Below are 22,536 nucleotides of genomic sequence, written 5' to 3' on the forward strand. Positions count from 1 at the left end.
CTAGAATATATAAAGAAACTCTTACAGCTCAACAGCAACAACAAAACCAGAATAAAAAATAGGCAAAGGGTGGAAATGAACATTCTCCAAAGAAGTTGTACAAATGACCTGTTAAGTAAATATGTGAAGTGATCCTCAGCATTATTAGCCATTGGGGAAATGCAAATCAAAACCACAGTGAGATGCAAGTTCATACCCATTGTATTGGCAAAGATAAGGAGAAGTTTGAATTCTTGTACATTGCTGATGGAACTGTAAAATGGTATTGCCACTGTGGGAAATGTATGGTATTTCCTCAAAAAAATAAACATAGAATTACCATATGACTCAGCAATTCCACTTCTGGGTATATTCCCCAAAGAAATAAAAGCAGGGACTTGAAGAAATATTTTATAACCATGTTCATAGCAAGCTCATTTATAATAGTCAGAAGATGGAAGCATTCCACATGTCTATTAATAGGTAAATGGATAAAAAAAATGCAGTATATACATATAGGGGAATTTAGTTAGCCTTTAAAAGAAGGAAATTCTGACACATAGTACAGCATGGATGAACCTTAAAGATATTATGCTAAATGAAATAAGACAGTCACAAAATGACATATAGATGTATGATTCTACTTATAAGAGGTACCTAGAGTAGTCAGATCATAGAGCCAGAAAGTAGTAGGGTGGTTTCTAGAGGCTGAGGGAAGGGAACAGAGAGTTAGTGTTTAAAAGGTACAGAGTTTCAGTTGAGGAAGAGGAAAAAGTTCTGGAGATAGTTTGTGGTGATGATTACACAACATTGTGATATACTTAATGCCACATACATAATACTGTGGACACTTAAGATTGGTTAAAATGGCAAATTTTATGTATGTATTTTGCCACAACTTTAAAAAAAAATTTTTTTTGGTACCAAAAAAAAAAAAAAAAAAAAAGAATGGGTGTAGCCTGGATTCTCTTACTAGCTATTTTATTGCTGTTCATCTGTTTGTAGAAACTCACCAGCCTTTTACAACTTAGTTGTTCATTCTCCAAGCCAGTTCTCTCAGTATTTCTATGAAAAAGTACAATTCAAGAACTCAGTTTAAGACTCCTGTTTAAGAAGTCAATGTGCTACATCCACTTAAGAGCCTCTGTCAAGCAAAGGCATACAAGTATTACAAATTAATGAGAGAAACAATTCAGATAAGGGCACGTAAGTGATTTTTAAAATAGTACTGACTTAAATTACAAAAGCAGCACATGCATATTGAAAAAAATACAAGTAATTCAAGATATACGGAGTATAAAGTCATTGTTCCCTTACTTACCAGGAGTAAGCATTATTAGTAATTTGTGAATCATATTTTTTGAAAAATAGGATGGTGCTAATCTGAAAAAGATTAAAATTTTTCAAAAAATGTCTTTTATCTTTGCGGCACTTGGGTGGCACAGTCAGTTAAAGGTCTGACAGTTTCAGCTCAGGTCATGATCTTAGGATCATGAGATCTTAAGCCCCACATTGGGCTCCTCACTTAGCAGGGAGTCTGCTTAAGACTTTCTCTCTCCCTCTGCTCCGCCCCACCGTGCAGGAATGTACAAGGGTGCACGTGCTCTCTCTCTTCTCCTCTCAAATAAATTTATTTTTTGAAAATGTCTTTATCTTCACATTCATCATCACTAAGATTTATCAAAGTTTATGTTTACCAAAGTGCTTTATACGGTCATCTGATTTAATCATTATACAAATCTTATGAGGAAGTATTATTTTCATTTTTCAGATGAGGAAAAGGAAGTGCAGAGAGGTGAAATAACTTGCTCACAACCGTGTATCTAATAAGTACTAGCTAGTAGAACTGTGATTTGAAAAAATCTGGCTGACCGTAAATACGTATCTATAACTTATTTGCCTAAAATCTTCAGTAGTCTTGGGGCGCCTGGGTGGCTCAGTGGGTTAAGCAGCTGCCTTCGGCTCAGGTCATGATCTCAGGGTCCTGGGATCGAGTCCCACATCGGGCTCTCTGCTCAGCAGGGAGCCTGCTTCCTCCTCTCTCTCTCTGCCTGCCTCTCTGCCTACTTGTAATCTCTCTCTGTCAAATAAATAAATAAAATCTTTAAAAAAAAAAAAAATCTTCAGTAGTCTTTCAGATTCATACATAGTAGGGCTACCTCATTCCATTTAATGACGGACCATATCTCTTGTACTACCTCTTCCCTAAAACATTTTTTTAACATTCCAGATAGCATGTTTGATTTTTCTCATTTCTTGAGTCCTACTTCCTTAATCTCCCTTTTTTTTTTTTTTAAGATTTTATTTATTTATTTGACAGAGATCACAAGTAGACAGAGAGGCAGGCAGAGAGAGAGGAGGAAGCTGGCTCCCTGTCTAGCAGAGAGCCCAATGCGGGGCTCCATCCGGGACCCTGAGACCATGACCCAAGCTGAAGGCAGAGGCTTTAATCCACTGAGCCACCCAGGCGCCCCTTGCATCTCCTTTTTAGATTTGTTCCCTACCACTGGGCCAGAACATTTAGTTTTTCAAGACTTTCTTCACTTCTTATTTTATGTTATTATAGGAACTGTCTCATCTTTTTCTGTAATTTCAGATACCTATGACAATGATTCCTAAATTTATCTCCCTACTCCAGTCCAGATCTGCCCTCTGAGCTCTATACCCGTATATATATATATAACATTGTTACTTGGAAGGCTATTAAACGGAATCCCCAGACCTTCACTAATTTTTCCTCATCTATCATTTCAGAGGAGTAATGAGTTTTACAAACTGCTCTGGAGAATTATACTGCCTTTTATTTATCCTTAATTACCTCACTTAAATTTCAAAGAATGGTTCCTCATTCTATTATTAGCATCCTGTTATTGATCATCAAGTATATTTACTTTCCCTGGACCCTAAGTAGTTTTTCTTTTTTAGTTCAATACCAAATTTTCCACTGTTGTACCTAGACACTCTTCCTACCGTGCCATTAAATTGTATTAGAATCTCTCATTTAAGAACATAACTGTTCCTACCTTTTCCTTCCAGGATAGCCTTTATTCTACTCCATATTGAAATGTCATGTAACCCCAGATAATGCTGATCCAGTTGCATCCTCCTCCTCATTCAATCCTTAAATTTATATTACATCATAAAACAGAAAGGAAAATTATCATTCACTGAATGAATATATTTTACAAGTTTCACATACTTCGTGTTTAAATCCTCCTAGCCTGGCAAGTAGATATAGCCCATTTTCAAATGAAGAAACTGAGACTCGGAAATAAGCTAATTTTTTTCAGTCAACATGGCAGAATGTATACTGAAACTAGGTTTATCAGAATCCAGATTTATTTTAGTAATCTAGCTAAATCACAGCCCATTCCAGGTATTCAAACTGTTCTTCCCATTACTGTGAATAACCTATTTCAGGTTCCTCTTTTCTTGGATGAATTCTTACTTTGTGATTTATACACCTCTTAGGAAAGGAGGCTTGAGTATAATGCTTGTTACTAATTTTTCTTTCATTCATCCTATAACTTATGATGTCCCAGGTATATAATAAATGCTAGGGATTCAAAGATAAATAAAACATAGAGCATGAACTTAATAGGTTTATAATCTGATATCGCTTATTCTATATGTTGCCTAGTATAAGCATTCATATGTTACCCATGCTAAGAGGACTTCTGATTGCTCCAAAGTAGAGGGATATTTTAATCACAGTAGCCCCTGACATGAACAGCTTTTAAATGCTTACAGAATAAGAGAAGAAACTCTTATATAATGCTATGGTAGAGTTGGCTTGGTCCTTGAATTAGTTACTGTACAGAATAAGCTGTTAACAAGAGACCAAGAAATACTGTGCTTAGATAAGACAGACGTTTATCCTCTCATGCAGCAGTCCAAAGGTGAGTAGCGAGGGATAAGGTAGCTCTACCATCCTTAAACTGTGGTTTCCCTCTCTGGGATTGCAGTGGCCATTCTACTTTGTTAACATTTCCCTGCCAGTGAGAATAGAGAGAAGCATGGAAGAGCAGATAGCTTTCTTTTAAATATGCAGTTCAAAATTTGTATAGGTCACTTCTGTTCACATCCTGTGAACAGAACTTAGACATATGGTCATATGGCTGTAAATATATTCTCAATTGGATGACCATGTGTCCAGGTAAAAGTCTGTATTACTGAAAGAAAAAACAAAAATAGGGCACCTAGGTGGCTCAGTCATTGAGCATTTGCCTTTGGCTCAGGTCATGATCCCAGGGTTCTGAGATTCAACCCCCATTGGGCTCCCTGCTCAGCAGGAAGCCTGCTTCTCCCTGTCCCATTTCCCCTGCTTGTGTTCCAAGAAAAAACAAAAATATATATGGAAGAATAATTAGCAATCTTTGCCACATCTTTTGACTGACGAGGCTAAAGTTGCTGGAGAATATCAAATATCACAGGAGTCCATAATGTGGGCTTAAAATATTTAATCAGTTTTCTTACTTATACCAGGTTGCTTCTCATCCATTTCTGCCACTGTTCTGTGGAAGAAACCAAATACATTTAATAAAGAGTTAAGTATCCTCTCTTGTTTCTTTGGCCATCTTTTTATGAGAAAGATCAGTAATAAAATAAATAAAACATTTTGAAATTTTAAAACTGGTTGCCATTTAAAATTAGATTACCATATTCATAAATGAATTAAGTGTCAGAAAACTTCCTACAGCTAATCTCCTGCTTTTCCCAAGATCTTTGCATTATGTAAAAAGAAAATGGGGTGCCAACAGGGATACCTGGGTGGCTTAGTTGGTTAAGCAGTTGACTCTTGATTTTGCTCAGGTCATGATCTCAGGGTCCTGGGATCAAGCCCTGCATTAGGCTCTGCACTCAGTATGGAGTTTGCTGGCGATTCTCTCTCTCCCCCTCCCTCTGTTCCTCCCTCCACTTATGCACTTTCTTTTTCTCAAAATAAAATCTTTTTTTTTTTTTTTAAGATTTTATTTATTTATTTGACAGACGGAGATCACAGAGAAGCAGACAGAGAGAGAGGAGGAAGCAGGCTCCTTGCTGAGCAGAGAGCCCGATGCGGGGCTCAATCCCAGCACCCTGGGATCATGACCTGAGCCAAAGGCAGAGGCTTTAACCCACTGAGCCACCCAGGCGCCCCAAAATAAAATCTTTTTTGAAAAAAATTTTTAGAAGGAAATGTGGAATATAACATACTTGCCTCTTCTTGCCAGTTCTTATTTAAAAGTGAAAATTCAGCAATGTCTTGTATACAGAGGTAGAAATCTCTTAATTATAAGATAGTTCAGGTGCTTACAAAGAAAATTCCCTTTTTTTGTACTGCTGAGAAAAGTGAATGATACAGAATATTTAGAGCCATCTCATTTACCAAGAGCCTTACTGACTAACCAATGAGTCTAAGATGAAATCCTCGAACAAGACTAAATTTCACCATGTATTTTTTGTCATAAGTTACAGATAAAGATTTTATTTATTTATTTGATATAGAGTATAAACTGGGGTAAGGAGCAGAGGGGAGGGAAGAAGTAGACTCTCCCGCTCAGCAGAGAGCCTAATGCAGGGCTCAATCCCAGGACCCTGTGATCATGGCCTGAGCCAAAGGTAGTCGCTTAACCAACTGAGCCACCCAGGTGTCCCAGATCTAAACATTTGTGTGACAACAAATGTTAAGCCATTAAGGATTGTTTTGTCAGATTGCTTTATCCAAAGTCTTGACCCATCTGAAATGTAAAGTGGCAGGGTTATGTTACCTCTAAAAAAACTTGTAGAACATGTTTTCTAGGATTGTATGAAGGCATAAAATTCCTTTATTATAGATACTATTTTATTTAATAATGCCTTTACTTTCACTTAAGATGTGAGTGGCTTCATTGTTTACCACTCTTCTTTTTTCCTTTCTTTGGTCCCCAAAATTTCTGTATAAAGTGTCCATGGGAATGGAGTAGTTGTTGCTTGTTTTTTTCTACAGAAGCTACTGGTATCAGAATAAAGATGCTTCTGGCCATTTCTGACTGAAGTTTTATTTCTTCTATTGTACATTGTCAGTACTTTGCCATAGACTTATTTTCTTCCTATCAAAATTTAAAGTATTTGTGTCCTTTGTTCCAGGTTTTTATTTCCAGAAATATGTCCTGTCAAAACTTTTACACAGGTATGCTAAGATACAAATTCAAGAAGATCCTTTAATAATAGGGAATGTTTAAATTACGATGTTCATTCAAAGATATTCTGAGCAGTTACTCAGTGTATTATATCAGGGACTGTTCTAAGTACTGAGTCCATAATGATAAGCATACATGCTCCCTGCTTCATGGAATGGTGGTATATCTAGTAAAACCGAGACTAGTCAAGAAATCTCATAAATGTAAATTATCAAACTCTGAAGTATTAGGAAGAAAAGTGAACTGCTATTAGAACATCTGTTAGGGACTTAACCTAATCTAGGAGGTCAGAGAAGATAGTCTTTATGAACTGATTTTTGAAAGGGCAGGGTTGGGGTCCTTTGCAGGTATAAGGACGTGTGTTATAAAGACCCATTGGCCTAGAAGAATTTAAACTATAAGGGAAATGTGTAATGAGAAGAATTAGGCAAGACTGTGTAGGGTTTTTAGAGGCTATATTAAGGATTTTTGGTTCTGTATTTTGAAAGCAGTAGAAAACGGTTAAAGATATTTATGGGGGAAGGATGGGAGGACTGAATGGGTGTGATGATTACCTATGCATTTTGCAAAACACAATGGCTACAGTTCAGAGAATGGATTGGTTGATACATTTAAGGCATGTAGTGAGGTTATTGAAGTAGTTAATTAAAGCAAGTTAGTTCTTGCATGGTGATAGCGACATTGGAGATAAAAAAAAAAGTGGGTAGATTTGAAAGAGATACACGATTAAAATTGATACTTGGTAATGGATTGACTATAGAACAAGTAGATGTGAAGGATTGTTCCAGCTTTCTCGATAGATCATAGATATGTGGGTAGATAAATAATGGTGCCATATACAGAGAGGAAGTGCGAAGGACTTGATTTTGCAGGGAACTAGGGTGGCAGGGAGAAAGAGAAGTTGGGGAGAGGAGATCGTCAGTTCTGAATATGTAAAAGTTGAAATGCTTTCCCAACAACACTTGGCCACATAGATCTAGATGAGATACCTAGAAACCTCAGAGAAGAGGTCTGGGTTAGAAGGAGAAATTTGAGAGTCTGGTATATAACCTGCCACTTAAGATGAGATGAAGGAAAGAGTATTTAGCAAAAAGAGAATCTTGGTAGAACTGGATATACTTACACCATATGCCATAGTGGTTATTGAGGGACTTGGGCTTTGGTGGTCAGGCAAACCTAAATTCAAATCCCAGCTCCACTGCCTACTGAGAAACATTGGGCAAGTTACTTTGTACCTCTTTATGTTTCTTTTTCTCACCTATGAAATGTGGGAGATAATCTACTCAGATTTAAAGAACTAAAATAAAATAGAACACTGATTTTGGTGCATAGTAAATGTTCAGTGAAATGACCATATGATGATAATGTATTGTTGAAAATTTTGGTTACGAAATAGTTCAGTTTTTGAAAAGTAAGATACATATATATGTGCACAGAAGTTCTGAGAGGGTACATACCAAAGTGTCAATAATTAACTCTGAGAAGGAATGGAAGTCACAGTTAAGGAGGAGACTCTTTTACCTTGTACATATGTGGGGTTTTGCTGTGGAAGTGATGGTAGTCATTTTGTTGTTGTTTCGCATTTTCTCAACAAATGTGCTGCTTTTGTAGTTTTTAACAGCCGTTAATTGTTCCTTAATCATTTTTTACTATTTTTTTTCTCTTTGTAAACTTTGAACAACCGGGGACAGCCGGGGTTCTTGGTTTTTTTGCTTGACAAAATGTTTTTGATTCAATGGAGGTATCACACTGCTTTCTCAGAAAAAAACTTCAGAGTCCTACGTTACAATGAACTAGAAGAAAGACTGAGAAAACTGGCTTAGAGCATCGGGAGGTTATAATATTATATATATATATATAAAATGTATATATTATATATATCTAGATTTATATTATATTATATATAATATGACATATTATCCATGTTCAGTGGTAATCAAAGCTTTAGTTAATGGATGCATACACTGCATACTATGCTAACAGATATTATATAGATATCTTGCTCATTATTAAAGGAAAGGAACTAACATTTGCAAAAAGCTTATTATGTACCAGATAATTTATACACAACATTTTCTTCAGTTCTTCAGGCAAATACCATTTTCATTTCAGAAAAAAAGAAGCCAAAGCTCAGAGAAACTAAGTAAATTAATCAGAACCAGAACACAAGATCATAAAATAAAAATACGTTTTTCATTCTTTATCATTTGGCATGCTGAGAAATTGGTGGCAGCACTGTCATTAAATAGTAGATAATCAGATTGATTATCTGATCTGTCAAATTGCAGTCTAGGTAATTTTTTATGGGACTGGGGACCCTGGGGTGGGGGGAATATAACTAGGTTATAATAAACTATAGCAGAGAATGGTTGAAGAATAAGCTGTGTAAACCAGGATCTCTGAGTTGTTAATCCTATACAATCTCTCTCTTTTTTTTTTTTGACTTAAAATTGAAGTCGATATTTAGTTTACCCAGAGTTTCAAGATAAGGCAGTTTGTGATTGAAGTGTTGCATATTGGGACAGTTGTTATTTAATTGTCTTACTTCATGAACTGTGGAGTTTCCTTGTTTGAGAGCATTTATGATAGCCTTCTATAAAGCTTTTGTTCTCTTTGTTAATCTTGGAACAGTCTGAAAGGTTTTAAATTAAGATTCTTTTTTTAACCAATTCAATTTGTTTAATTCCTGTTGTCTTTATACCTGAAGAAAATAGGAAAACAATGGTATTTTTGAGAATATTGAGATTAGTTCTTGAGGATGAAAAGAGATGATGTTTGACCTTTTGTAAGTATCATTGATGTTGAAGGGCACTTGAACTTTTGTTCCTCCATCTAGGAAATAAGTGCTTTGAGAAATACAAAAAAAATGACAGTTTTCAGTGTCAGCAGTGGGAAAAAAAAATTCAATTTATAGAACTCTTTTAATATTTATGAAACCCATGAAAACTTGAGCAGCTGTATATCCAAAATTATAGAGAATATGCTGCCTTAGTTTTGAAGATGAATTGAAATTTTCCCTGGATAAAGGGACAGTTCTAAAGATAAGCTTTATTTTGTTTATGACCAGGGAAGGACATGTATGGACAACCATTTTTAATAAATTTAAAATGAGTACTGTATTGATCAGCACTGTTTAAGTTTTGCTTTTGAACACTAAGAAAGACTGCAGAGTACATTATGGCACAAGTACCAAAGTACCTGTTTACCTCTTTAGATGCTGGTAGACCACTTGTTTTGCTAGTCTTTGGAATTGGAAGGCATGTCAAATACACAGAAGCCAGAGTCATCTTGGCCAGATGGTGTTTGATACAGATGGATGGTTAGTTGTCATGCAGATCTCCTAGTTGGTAACTTGTTGCTGCCATCTGACTCAAAGAATCATTCACACACACTGGCTGTCAAAAGCATCTTCTCTTCTGTCTGTTTTAGCTGTCATGTCTGTGCTCTGTACAGAAGTGTTGACAAGACATTGCTGTTGTACATTTTCAATGTGGTTGTTAGTGATTTTTCTGTTTTGTGAGGTCTTTGATAGGGCTGCAATCTACTTGGTTTGTAATTGTATTGTTTTTTTAAAAATACTGTGACAATACGATTATCTGACCTTTAAAAAGGACCTTTCAAGTTGTAAGTTTATTCAGATCTGAAGCATTTAATAAAAAGAAAAAACCTTACTGTTTCAGTTTATATATATAACATATATATATATATATATATATATAAACAAATTTAATTCTGCTCTTTCCCAATTTGATACAACATCTTCTTTTGAACTTTCCCTCTCATAACCTTGTGGTCAAAATCTTTATACTATTTTCTAAATATGTATTTTCTGTTCTTTTTTTTTTTTTTAAAGACTTTATTTATTTATTTGACAGAGAACACAAGTAGGCAGAGAGGCAGGCAGAAAGAGAGAGAGAGAAGCAGGCTCTGCACTGAGCAGAGAGCCCGATGCGGGGCTCGATCCCAGGGTCCTGGGATCATGACCTGGGCCGAAGGCAGAGGCTTTAACCCGCTGAGCCACCCAGGCACCCCTGTATTTTCTTTTCTTGAATTGGTACTTTTTTGCTAATGGTGTAAGCTTCCCTTTTTTCCAAAAAGAAAACCAAAAAATTAAAAAACTTTCGATATTGTCTGTCTTTTGTGCCCATTTTTCAAACTTAATTTCCTTTCGTCTTATTCACCTACTGACCTGTCTCCATTTCTCCTGTTTACTTTATAAAATATAAGCAAAGCTTTTTCTCCATTCTTTCAGGTAACTTCTGAAGTCATGTCTATTTCTCTGATACTTAACAACTTAATTAACAACTTAAAGTCTATTTATTCCACTAGTATTTTACTGAGCATCTCATTTGCCAGCCACTGTGCTGTATTCTAGAGGTACCAGAAGAAAATAGCCTCTACCCTTGAAGAGGTCATAGTCTAAAGCAAAATCAGAAATATAATTAGACTAGAATACTATAATTGCTATAATGTAAGTATGTGTAAAAAGCCGTTAGAAAACAAAGACCATTGCTATTCTTTCCCCCCTACTGAACTTCCAGAATATCAGTGTTTAAGTTATTACAGAGTTTGCTGGAGTTTATAAAGTACTTTATTAAGTAGTTTAAGACATAGTTCAAAACTTCAACTTTTTTCTCAGCCAGTGAATACATTTTCACCGTTATTCATTTACTACACTATTTTATATGTAGGTGTGCTAAAATATGTTTCTAAGCCGGAGACTAAAAGATGAATATTACCTGGTAGAGCCTTTTGAGTTGGTTCCAAAAGAAATTACAAGTCCTTTGGTTTTCCATGAAGGTGGGAGAAAAAACACATAGTAGAAGGAGAATGAGCTGAGGTTTGAGTAACTTACACACTTATTCTGGGCCTATCTGTGATTGCTAAGTTTTCTGTACTGGTTACTTAGTGTTTGGATGGTAAAATATTTTTACCTATCGAAATGTAGTTAAAGAATGGGCAATTATTGGTCAGTGTTTATGAAGATCTTTGAGTTCTTTGGAGAAAGTTGTAAAAACGCAGAAGTAGATTCTGAAGAAGTAATATCAGCATGTTTGCTGATTCCTCAGCCTGGTAGTTCTGTGTAGCCCAGGTAAATTTAAGCTATTACAGAATTTGCTATAGACCTTTAAATCCTTTCAGTCAACCTACTCACTCTAGGGTTTTGATTATAAAGTTATATAGGAATAAGATGTCTTGTTGTAAGAGGCATGGCCCTGGTATTTAAGGTTTTGTTCTGAGACTCATAACCACAGGTCATATGGCCCAGATGGACACACAACATACATTCTTCTATTTATAAAAATAAAATTAGACTTCTTTTTCTTTCTAACTTGGATTCTTTATTTCCTTCTTTTTTTCCATCAAGCATGTACTATATACATAGTACAAGGATGTACTATGTATAAGTTACTTTGCAGAGTTCTGTGGGGGGGTATCAAGTTATATAACACTACTCTCGGGCAACATGCAAAGAAACAAACCACTTGAGTTACTTAGCAGCTCTGTCAGTTATTCTTGTTTGAAGTGTATTACTATAAAATTTCACCCTTTATTTGGGAAAATGTGGTATTTTGCTTTAATTTCGTAAGCTAATTTATTTTGGGAAACTAGGAACAGCTGTGTAATTTATAAAGAACTTTTAAGCTTATTGGTCTCTGAAAATAATAATTTCACTAATTTTGAACTTTGATAAAAATTGAATTCAAAATCAAATATTTTTTTAAGATTTTATTTATTAAGAGAGAGAGCACAGCAAGGAGAACAGCAGAGGGAGATGGAGAAATGGGCTCCCTGCTGAGCTGAGCAGGTAGCCCAATGCAGGCCTCCATCCCAGGACCCTGGGATCATGACCTGTGCTAAAGGCAGATACCTAGCCAACTGAGCCACTCAGGTGCCCCTCAAAATCAAATATTTAGTATCTACTGAAGAACATTCTGAGATTGTTAGGACCCTATTTTACATCCAGGGAATTTATAGTTTAGTCATTGTTGCACAAATGATAAAAATTGATAAAGAATTCTCTATTATTGGTTGGTAATATATTTTTAAGACTTTGTACTAATTTGGTAATTGTAATACAACATTTTAATATTTGCTCAAAGGTTTGTTAACATCTGTTATTCTCCAGTGCAAACTGCTATCTTCTTTCATTGCTTAATTCTCACAACCACTGCAATAATACAGCAAGACAAAAGGGTTAAAAATATAAGGGAAACTATGATATTTAAGATATCCAATAAGGATTAACCACATATTCTCTTAACTTAAAACTTAATCTGAGAAAAGAAGTTTCTGATCAATATAATTTCATAATTTGTACTTACTCCTTTGATTTTCATAGGGTCTCAGTTATGCTACTTCCTTTGTGGTTTTAAACTCTACATACAAATTCAAAACTGTTTATTTAAAAGCAATGAAACCTTAACATTTTTTAAGTTAATAGGTATTTTTAGAATAATATAGCATTCATTTTGTCATTTATACTTTTTTGTTGTTGTCATCAGGGACTGAATTCTAAATTACAATTTTTATTGTAACCGAAGAACCAAGAAACCATACATTGAACTATTAACCGAAATTTCTTTAATTAAGATGATTTTTAAAATTTTACAGTGTTTTAAGGGTTTTAAATTAGTGATGTTTATAATGACTATTAATACCCTGTTGGAACCAGTTTTTAGTTCACAGATAATGTGCTCAATACCTGGGAATGGCAGTAGGGCAACTCATATCTATATGTAATTAATTATTAATGGACAGTAAATGTATGTACATATCTGTCAGTAAATATCAGGCTAACTGGTTTTTATGTCAGCAGACTGAGAACTATGAGCAGAGAATACGTGAGCAACAGGAACAGCTGTCACTTCAACAAACTATTATTGACAAGCTAAAATCACAGTTATTTCTTGTGAATTCCAGTCAAGGTATGTTCATTTAATTTTTTATGTATTTTTTTAACCTCTTGAAAAGAAAAGTGGAAATCAAGTTTTACTTTTTTATTTCTCCATTGTTTCTCAGTAATTCTGATATTTTAATAACTTTGGTGCGGTTACATATTTTTATTTAAGAAATGGATACTTGCAGGTTATGGGGAAATGAACATTCACCTATAATATATTATAGAACTGTAAGTTGATGAAACTTCTAGAAGACCAGTAAATAGGAAAAACTTTCTTAGATATCTGTACCCTTTTTTAAGTTTTGTTTTGTTTTTTTAATTTATTTGACAGAGAGCACAGGAACACAAGCAGGGGGCGTGGGAGAGGGAGAAGCAGGCTTCCCATGGAGCAGGGAGCCCAACATGGGGCTTGATCTCAGACCTTGGGATCATGACCTGAGCCAAAGGCAGACACTTAACGACTAAGCTACCCAGGAGCCCTGATTGTGCCTTTTAAATGAAAAATTCAAGTCCTAAAAATATGTCATAGAAAATACTTGTTCAAGAACTCAAAGACATGTATATAAGGATGCTTATAACAATAAAATTTCTAATAATGGAAAAGTAGAAATAAAGAAGTGGTCAACAATTAAATTAGTCACATAACTAACAGCTATGTAGCCATGAAAAAGTGATGATAATAGATGTTAACTTACTAATAAGGCATATTCATAATATATAGAAGAATGAACAAAGCAGGATAAAAATATATATATAATTTTATGTGTGCAAAAAATTCTTATTTGAATTTATATGTATAGAAAAAGGAAAACTGGGATAAAATATAGAACAAAATGTTAATAGGAATAATTCACAGGTCATAAAAGTGGTGGGCAGCTTTTATTTATTTATTTTTGCCATGTCTGCCCATTCTAATTTTCCTAGAATAAGTATGGGGTAGTTATGCAAATAATTATCTTAAACAAGGGATACACACCTGGAAATATGGCCTATTAAAAGTTTAATTGCTATTGTTGATACTAAGTTGCAAAGATTTAGATTTAGAAAACTAAATCTAGTTTTAGTTTAGAAAACTAAATTCTACATATTTAGAATTAGAAAAACTAAATTCTACGTATTTTTTAACACCGCTTATTTTGGGAGTGGGAGTTCTGTGTATTTAGTGGGAATGAAAAAAATCTAAATGGGAATATTTAAATTGTCAAAGTAATTTTCTAAAGATTTTTGAAGCTCATAGTTTAAAATCTCTTTAAAATTAGGGTTTCTGGTTTGTTTTTATTTTTCCAGGTGCTACCAAAAACAGGGGTTCTCTACTTATATCCAAGAGGTTTTTGTCTTGCAGATAACAGTTTTGGCAATGTTCCCCTGCTTGAAGACAGTGAAGCAAGGAAGAATAATTTGACTCTTGAGCAGCCACATGATAAAGTAAAATCAGGAATACCAAGAGAAAAAGAATCAAAGGTAGACTGCACTGCTGGTTTATTCCCTAAAGGATATAAGAAATGAGAAATCAGGTTCCACAGACTTCCTGAATTATTCAGTCAGTATTCTGTCAAATTTGGGTGGGCAGAAACAGGGGAGAAGGTGGACAAGATCTTTCCAAACCTAACATTACTTCTGCGAAAAGCAACATTCAGATGCCAATACATAATGCATCTTGTTTTATTTTCCTGAGGTAGATCCACAATTAGAATTTATTTTTATTTATTTATTTTTTTAAGATTTTATTTATTTGACAGAGAGATCACAAGCAGGCAGAAAGGCAGACAGAGAGAGAGGGAAGCAGGCTCCCTGCTGAGCAGAGAGCCTGATGTGGGGCTCGATCCCAGGACCCTGAGATCATGACCTGAGCCGAAGGCAGCAGCTTAACCCACTGAGCCACCCAGGCACCCCCACAATTGGAATTTAAACAGAAATTCTGTTTATACACAAACAAATGACTTACATGTTTCTAAATAGAAGCACTATTTCCAAGTAAAATAAAGGCTTAGGTTTGTTTCATGTTTCCTGGTACTTTCTTTTCTGTATCACAGGCATTTAACAAATAAAACATTTAACTAAAGGTAGATAGTAAGGCATAGATGATTCTGGATTAGAAACAACACTCTGGTTTTTTTCTTCAATTGCTTATGCTTAATTTTTTTAAAATATCCACCTAACCAGTTTAAGCAAAAAGAAACAGTATAAAAGGAACATTCTATATCTGCAAGGAGATATATAGAAGGACGTCCAAGCTTCATTGAAACAATATAAAAAGGAACATTCTGTACCTGCAAGGAGACATATAGAAGATGTTCAAGCTACATTACTTAGAAACACAGCTTAAACATCCATCAGTAGCAGAATAACACCTTTACGAGAAACACTTTAGAAAAATTAAAATTAACTAAATATATATTAGTATGCCTAGATTTCAGAAACAGTGCTGAATAAAAAGTAGAAATTATAAAATGATAAAATGGGAATAATTTATGTAAATTTTTTGAAATACAAAATGACATTTATAAAAACATAAGTATGTAGTCAAAGTGTAAAAACATGGACAGGAAAGTTACACCACTTTTTTAGAAAAATGATCACCTCTACAATTGGAGAAAGAAGAGTGTGATTCTGGAAGGGAATAAAGTGGGCTTCAGTTTTATCTACAACTTTTTTTTTTTTTTTTGAGAAAAGAGCTGAAGCAAAATGTTAACACTTGTTAAATCAAGGTAGTAGATATACAGATGCATTTTTCTCCCTCTTTTTATGAATCATTGAAATGTTATGTTTAAAAAGGAATTTTTTTAATGAGTTAGGTTTTAGTAGCATGAAACCACTTTTGAATAAAATAAGACCTCCCAGTAAATGAGGATTCTTAACATCTGCAAGACCAAGTAAGTCAAGAATGCTCTGTTTATTTCTTTTCTTCTAGGTAAGGTAGAAGATTTTAGCTTTGTGTGCCAAGATTATTCAATTACCAGGCCCATAACTAAGACTATCTTAACTTGTTTTCATTTAACATCAAATATGAGAAATCTAATCTAGATACATTTCTCTGTATAAAAATTTTAGAATGGGAAGTTCTCTAAAGTATTTCCTGTTTCTTTTTTTTTTTTTAAATCATTCTTGTTTTTTTATTTGGATCATTCATCTCTCCCCCTCCCCTTTGCACTTTCCATTTATCTGAAAATGCTGATAAACACAAGAAACCCTGGCACTGGAATATGTTTAGGTTTATTTTGCAAAAATAAGATTCAGAAACAGTGATTCTGACTTTTGAAATGCAGTTTTATGATTGGGTCTATTATAGTATATTACAAAATAATTGAACTACTGTACAATGGCAACTTACAAATTTAGTGCTTAAGTAAACTATCATTCTACTTTCCTGTTTCAGGGACTTCTAAATATTATTTACCATTTACCATTAATCTTTATTCAAAATTCCTATATTCCAATTATAACATTTCTTTGAAGATTATTATCTAGCATCTCTAGTTCAAAATATAGAGAAGGTATTTTTGAAAAGATTAGTCTTGCTTAGAACAAATGGATGATATAAAAGGCTCTTAGATATGTTAATAATTTCATTTATTTTCTATTTGGTTAATTTGTCATTGCTTATGAAAGCTTTAGAGTTTATTTTTCAGTCAGTAAGCATTGACTTCAACAGAATTCTTTTTTAAAATACATTTGCTTTATTTTTATAAGATATCTTTTGTTTGTAAAATATATGTCTAGACACCTGGGCTAACGTTAAATATAAGTAACAGAAATTATATCAGACATGACTTATTTCTAAAGAAATAATATTGCATCAATTGTAACTTTAATTTGTAGACAGACAATAGAAGGAAAAAAAAATAAAGTTCCAAGTAAGAAATAAATCTGAGTTCAGTGAGTTCTCATAATGATCTTTACTAGTGAGAGAAACATTTATCTGACAGCCACATATTTAATACTTTGAATAACTCATCAACTCAGTCTTCTTATATGGTAACCATTTAATAAAAATAAAAATTAACTGTCTTGTGTTTCAGCTTTCTTAATCTTTATATATCCGGAGCCAAACTGCTCATGAGCACTAAATATATAACAAATTAAAAAGAAGAGTAAATATATTCTAAAAGAATGAATAAATTGGATTTATTGAATATTTGAGAGCTGGCTGTATATTGTAAAGTTATGCTTCATTTAGAAAAATACTGCCTAATTAGGTAATTGAAATTAAAATCTTTCCAACTGGCATATATATTGATCTATACATACTGAGTTATAATTAAATTTACTTTTAGTTAATACAAGGGAAATCCGTTCCTAAAGAACTTCAATTTGGGATACATCAGGGTTTTTCCAAAATGAGGAAATATATTGGTTATCAGTTGTGATTTTATAAAAGTATTCCTCTCCATATAAAGACTGCAAGACTGGGACGCCTGGGTGGCTCATTTGGGTAAGTGGCTGCCTTCGGCTCAGGTCATGATCCCAGCGTCCTAGGATCGAGCCCCACATCAGGCTCCTTCCTTGGCAGGGAGCCTGCTTCTCCCTCTACCACTGCCTGCCATTCTGCCTGCCTGTGCTCGCTCTCTCTCTCTTTCTCATAATTAAACAAAATATTAAAAAAAAAAAAAAAACTGCAAGGCATGATGCAGAAATGGCTAAGATAAAGGTATAATTCATTTTTTTCTATTTTCAGTATACTTTTATAGTATTGGTCTTCTTAAAAACTGAATGATTTCCAGAAATCACATTCCCAATCAGTTGGCCTAGCCTCTGTAATGAATTACTAAGTTAATAGATATGCTTTGAACCAATAACACAAAGTTACTAATCACCCACAGTCATTTCCTTCAGTTTTGTGAGTGGTTTGAGGATTTGTTTTCTTTAAACTATATATTTTGTTCAGGATTTGGTTAGGATATTTCACAGGGGAAAGACCCTTTGACATTATGGTGAATACCAATTTTGAGTGCCTTGGCAAATGAGACAAAGAATGGAGGAAAGGGGTATATTGAGGAGAAAGAAGCTCTTTTAGAAAATTTTATTTGGGAAACATGAAATTTATAGTTTAACCTCTGTTCATGGTGTTCCTACACAGAGCATGCAAGGGTCCTTTGACTTCTCAAAGGACATAAAGAAGTCAAGGAGTGCCTGGGTGGTTCAGTCAGTTAGGCGTCCGGCTCTTGATTTTGGCTCAGGTCATGATCTCAGGGTTGTGAGATCAAGCTCTGCATAGGGCTCCATCCTCAGTGGGAAGTATGCTTGAAATCATCTCTCCACCCCACCAGTGCCCAGCCATGCACATACACATGCGTGCTCTTTCTAAAAATAAATCTTTAAAAAAAGAAAAAAAGTCAAGACAGCAGAGCCTGTATAATTGAATGACCCTTAGTACTCTGTTTATATGTTCAGAGCGTTAGGAGAAGAGTACTCCATTTAACGAAAACCTGAGTTTCACTTCTTTTTTTTTTTTTATTGGTGGGGTTGGGGGAGGGGAGCAGAGGGTGAGAGAGAACCCCAAGCAGGCTCCATGCCCAGTGCAGAGCCTGACACTGGGCTCAGTCCTACATCCTGAGATCACAACCCTAAGCAGCACCAGGAGTTGAACACTTATCCAGCTGAGCCACCCAGGTTCCCCTGAGTTGCACTTCTTGTACACCACCATAGTTTGCACGGTCTTTATTGATGAGACATTATTTTGGTGAAGGGTCATTGCATCATCCATCGTACAATAAAGGACCCCAAATTTTACCCCCAAACTTAACCAGCTTAAAACAACAAATATTATTATCTCAACGGCCTGTGGGTCAGAAATTTGAGAGTCACTTAGCTAGATGGTTCTAGTTCAAGATCTCATGTGATTAAAGTCAGGACACAGGCAAGGGGTTCAATCATCTAAAGGGTTGGTGTCGTTGAAGGACGCACTTCCAAGATGGCTCACTGACATGACTGTTGGCAGGAGACTTCTCCCTGTGGATCTTTCCTCACAACCTGGCCAATAACTTCTTCAAAGTAAAAAAGTAAGAGATCCAAGAGTGCAAGAAGGAAACCTCAGTGCTTTCTATGACTTAGTCTCTAATAATCACATACCTTTACTTCCACTTTATTCTGCTCAGTAGAAATAAGCTAAGAGATACTCCAGAGGCAAGGAAATAAGCTCCTCTTCTTGAAAGGAAGAATACCAGAAATTTTGTAGATGTATTTTAAAAGTATCATGGGATTGTAGATTGTGGTATACAGAAAAGGGTACCAAAGAGCGCGGGTGTGGGGTGTAATATTTAATTGATAAGATAAAAACTAGTGAAAAAAAGTAGAGGACCTTGGCAGAATTTAATAGTAAATTCAACTTCCTGAATCCTATCACTGTTAATCTCAGAAGAAAAAAAAATACCATAGCTTCTCCTCTTAATAACAATTTCAAAAATTCTAAACATGAATGTAGACTTTCCAGAGAATAGCTGAGCGGTGTTTTAAAGAACCAAGAAACTGTTGCCTGTTGTTACTCTTTTCTCGTAGCCAATTTTAAAAATTGAAAATATGGGGGCACCTGGGTGGCTCAGTATGTTAAAGCCTCTTTCTTCAGCTCAGGTCATGATCCCAGGGTCCTGGGATCGAGCCCTGCATTGGGCTCTGCTCTGCAGGGAGCCTGCTTTCCCCCCTCTCTCTGCCTGCCTCTCTGCCTGCTTGTAAGCTCTGTCTGTCAAATAAATAAGTAAAATATTTTAAAAATTTCTTGAGAATATGTAGGAAATCAAATAACACAAAAATATACATACTATTCTTCACAAAACTACTGTCTGTTATTTGTAGAACACTATTGTCAAACATAGTAACATGTCATGAGAGCAGTTATTTAAATAACAAATTGTCTTTCTTAATGTAAATATAAATTGGTATTGTTTAATTTACTTTTTTTAAAAGCCAGGATTGTAATACACTGGGTCACTTTTAAGATCTTGGAAATACGAGATTTCTGTAATTCTGCTTCTGGAAAGCACTTCAGTTGCCAAACTAAATACTATTCTAGCTACCCAGAGTTTAACAAAAATTGTTTGCTCTCATCTTTTGATCCTATTTTTTATTTTTGTGGAAGTTACACAAAAGTCTGGATTAGAGTATTTGGATGCAAGAAAATATGTAGAGAGTAATAATATAGAATACATAGAAGAATTCAGTAATACTGGTAAATTCTCTTCACTCATTCATTTACTGGACTGCATGTGTACCTGACATTGCAAGCCACTGGAAGAACAAAGATACTGTCTCTGCCATCTGGCTTAAAGTCTTGATTTAGTTAAAAAAAAAAAAAAAAAGTGACATTACTGATTGTTGTAAAGTCATTTCAGAGTTGAGGATCCAGGATACAAAGTATAGTGTGAGTTTATTTGAACTTCTAACTAATTATTTAAATAGAGCTCATGTGTTTATGTGTCCAAAGAGCTGATTTTTGCTTTACTTTTGATTTTCTGCATATATATCTAGTTTATTCTTTATACATGTCTTTTTTCATCTGACTTACATGCTTGAAGCCAAAGTATAAAAATAGAGAATGCAGTTGTTACTGAAAGATGCCAGTTAGTTGGCACATTTCTGATGTTACCTGTCATTATGATTAGGCCAGTGGATATGGTAGCTTTGAGGAGCACAAAGATTTTGTGGGTCTTGAAGAGTGAAACAGTGATGGAGCTGTGGAGTTGCCATCAGTGCTAACAGTAAGGAAATCGCATGCACTGTACCTGGCAATTCTAGTATATACAGAGGCTCTGTCATGTTTGAAGAAAGATGATGTCTAAAAATTCACTTGTCAGTCACTTAGGCAAGAAGTGTTTGAACTCCTCCTATTTGCCTAGTCTTGCTAGCACAGACAGGAATGCCAGAAAAAGAGGAAGACAAGATCCACCTCCTTTAAGGAACTATATAACCTAGTTGGAGAAACAAGAATTTGGAGACGCTAAGCAATAGCAAACATTATAAGACAATGTGAAGTCTTAATTATATGATAAAAGGAAACATTATAATTTTATGGTACAGATAAAACATTTAGGACCTTAATTTAAAAATAAAAATTCCTGGTGAGCTGAAGGTAGGCTTGCAGGGACTCAACATTTAATTCAAGTAGAGAAAAGAAAACATATTCTTAAATGTGTATTTTTGGTAATATATGGAGATATGTAGATTTTCTGCAAGATTTTAATGGAAAAAGAATTTCTAGGCAAGAATCAAAATTATTACAGGCCACTTTGAAGAACATTATGTAAACTGAAAGCTGGGGTGCCGGGCTGATTCAGTCAGTAGAGCATGTGACCCTTGATTTGGGGGTCATGAGTTCAAGCCCCATTTGGGTGCCAAATTACATACATAGATACATATGTATATACATATAGACATAATTAACTAAGTTAGCTAAAACTGGGGGTTTTGAAAGAGCATTTCATTTACTATAACCTTTTTAAAATGACATAATCATGACTACAGAAGACAGAATGCTCCCCACCACTTTGATACTTTATTCTATAGATGGTACTTCAGTGAGAGGCATTTGCTATCTTACTCTAGTTGTGTGTATGACAGTTTCAGTAGGCAGGTTATGAACTTTAACCCTGTTTTACACTCTGGACTTCTGTAACTTATAAAATCCTACCTTCACAAGTCTACATCTTGGACAGTATCCCCATCCTTGAACTGTTCATTTGTTATATACACCGGATTTCAGATGCAGTGCCCACTTAGGATCTCTCTGAGTTTAGGCCACCTATAGTTTCTCTTTTCTGTTGCAAGTCTCTTAAACTATATTTGTCAAGTGGCGATATATTGTCCAAGTACCTGGTTTTATATGCATTATAAAAGCTTTATAATAGACCATTGTGATTATGAATACCTTGATAGATGTTAATGTCAGTACATACAGCAATTTTTGTGAAAATGCAGCTGATAAAGCCTCCCATCTATAATTTTTAAATACCGCTCTAACAACAAAACCATAACATGAAACCAGTTAGGTATTGCAAGAAGAGCTCTTAAAATGGAACTCACAGCATTTCCCCCCTTCTTTTAGCAGGTTAATATCTGCAGCCATTAATAATTTGGTTGGGTTGTTTGATTTCTTTTTTTTTTTTTAGCTAAAAGGTATATAGAAACCTTTTCAGATTTCTCTTCATATAGATATTGTTCTGTTGAAATACCTTATTTTGGGGCATAAGCATCTGACTGTTCATCTCAGCTCAGGTCTTGATCTCAGGGTCATGAGTTCACCCCCCGTGTTGGACCCCACACTACGTGTGGAGCCTACTTAAAAACAACAATACCTGTTTTACCTTACGTGTATTTGTTGCTCAGGCAGACACTGCTATATTTAGAAATTTCTATTTTAGTCCATTAAAAACTGCAAGACCAGTCTGTATCGTGTACTGAACTGATTTAAAATAAATCTACATGTTTATTTAAAAAATAGATTGTCATACGTTTTTCATCATTTGACTAAAAGTTATAAATCAGACCATTAGTCACGATATG

At 34.8% G+C, this 22,536-nt stretch overlaps 1 protein-coding gene across 5 annotated transcripts in view; it reads left to right on the forward strand.

Annotated features, from left to right (window-relative positions):
* The window catches only part of TANK (TRAF family member associated NFKB activator), a 91,566-nt gene that overhangs the window by 42,555 nt on the left and 26,475 nt on the right, over positions 1–22,536 (forward strand). For 4 of the 5 annotated variants that reach the window (XM_044242195.1, XM_044242197.1, XM_044242196.1 and 1 more), the window contains exons 3-4: positions 12,958–13,069; positions 14,387–14,505. In XM_044242195.1, the coding sequence (XP_044098130.1) occupies positions 12,958–13,069; positions 14,387–14,505 (231 nt within the window). The remainder of the gene's footprint in view (positions 1–12,957; positions 13,070–14,386; positions 14,506–22,536) is intronic. The other variant, XM_044242194.1, reaches the window with a different exon arrangement.

Source organism: Neovison vison, chromosome 3 (genome assembly GCF_020171115.1).
Source record: "Neovison vison isolate M4711 chromosome 3, ASM_NN_V1, whole genome shotgun sequence".
Taxonomy (NCBI): Eukaryota; Metazoa; Chordata; class Mammalia; order Carnivora; family Mustelidae; genus Neogale; species Neogale vison.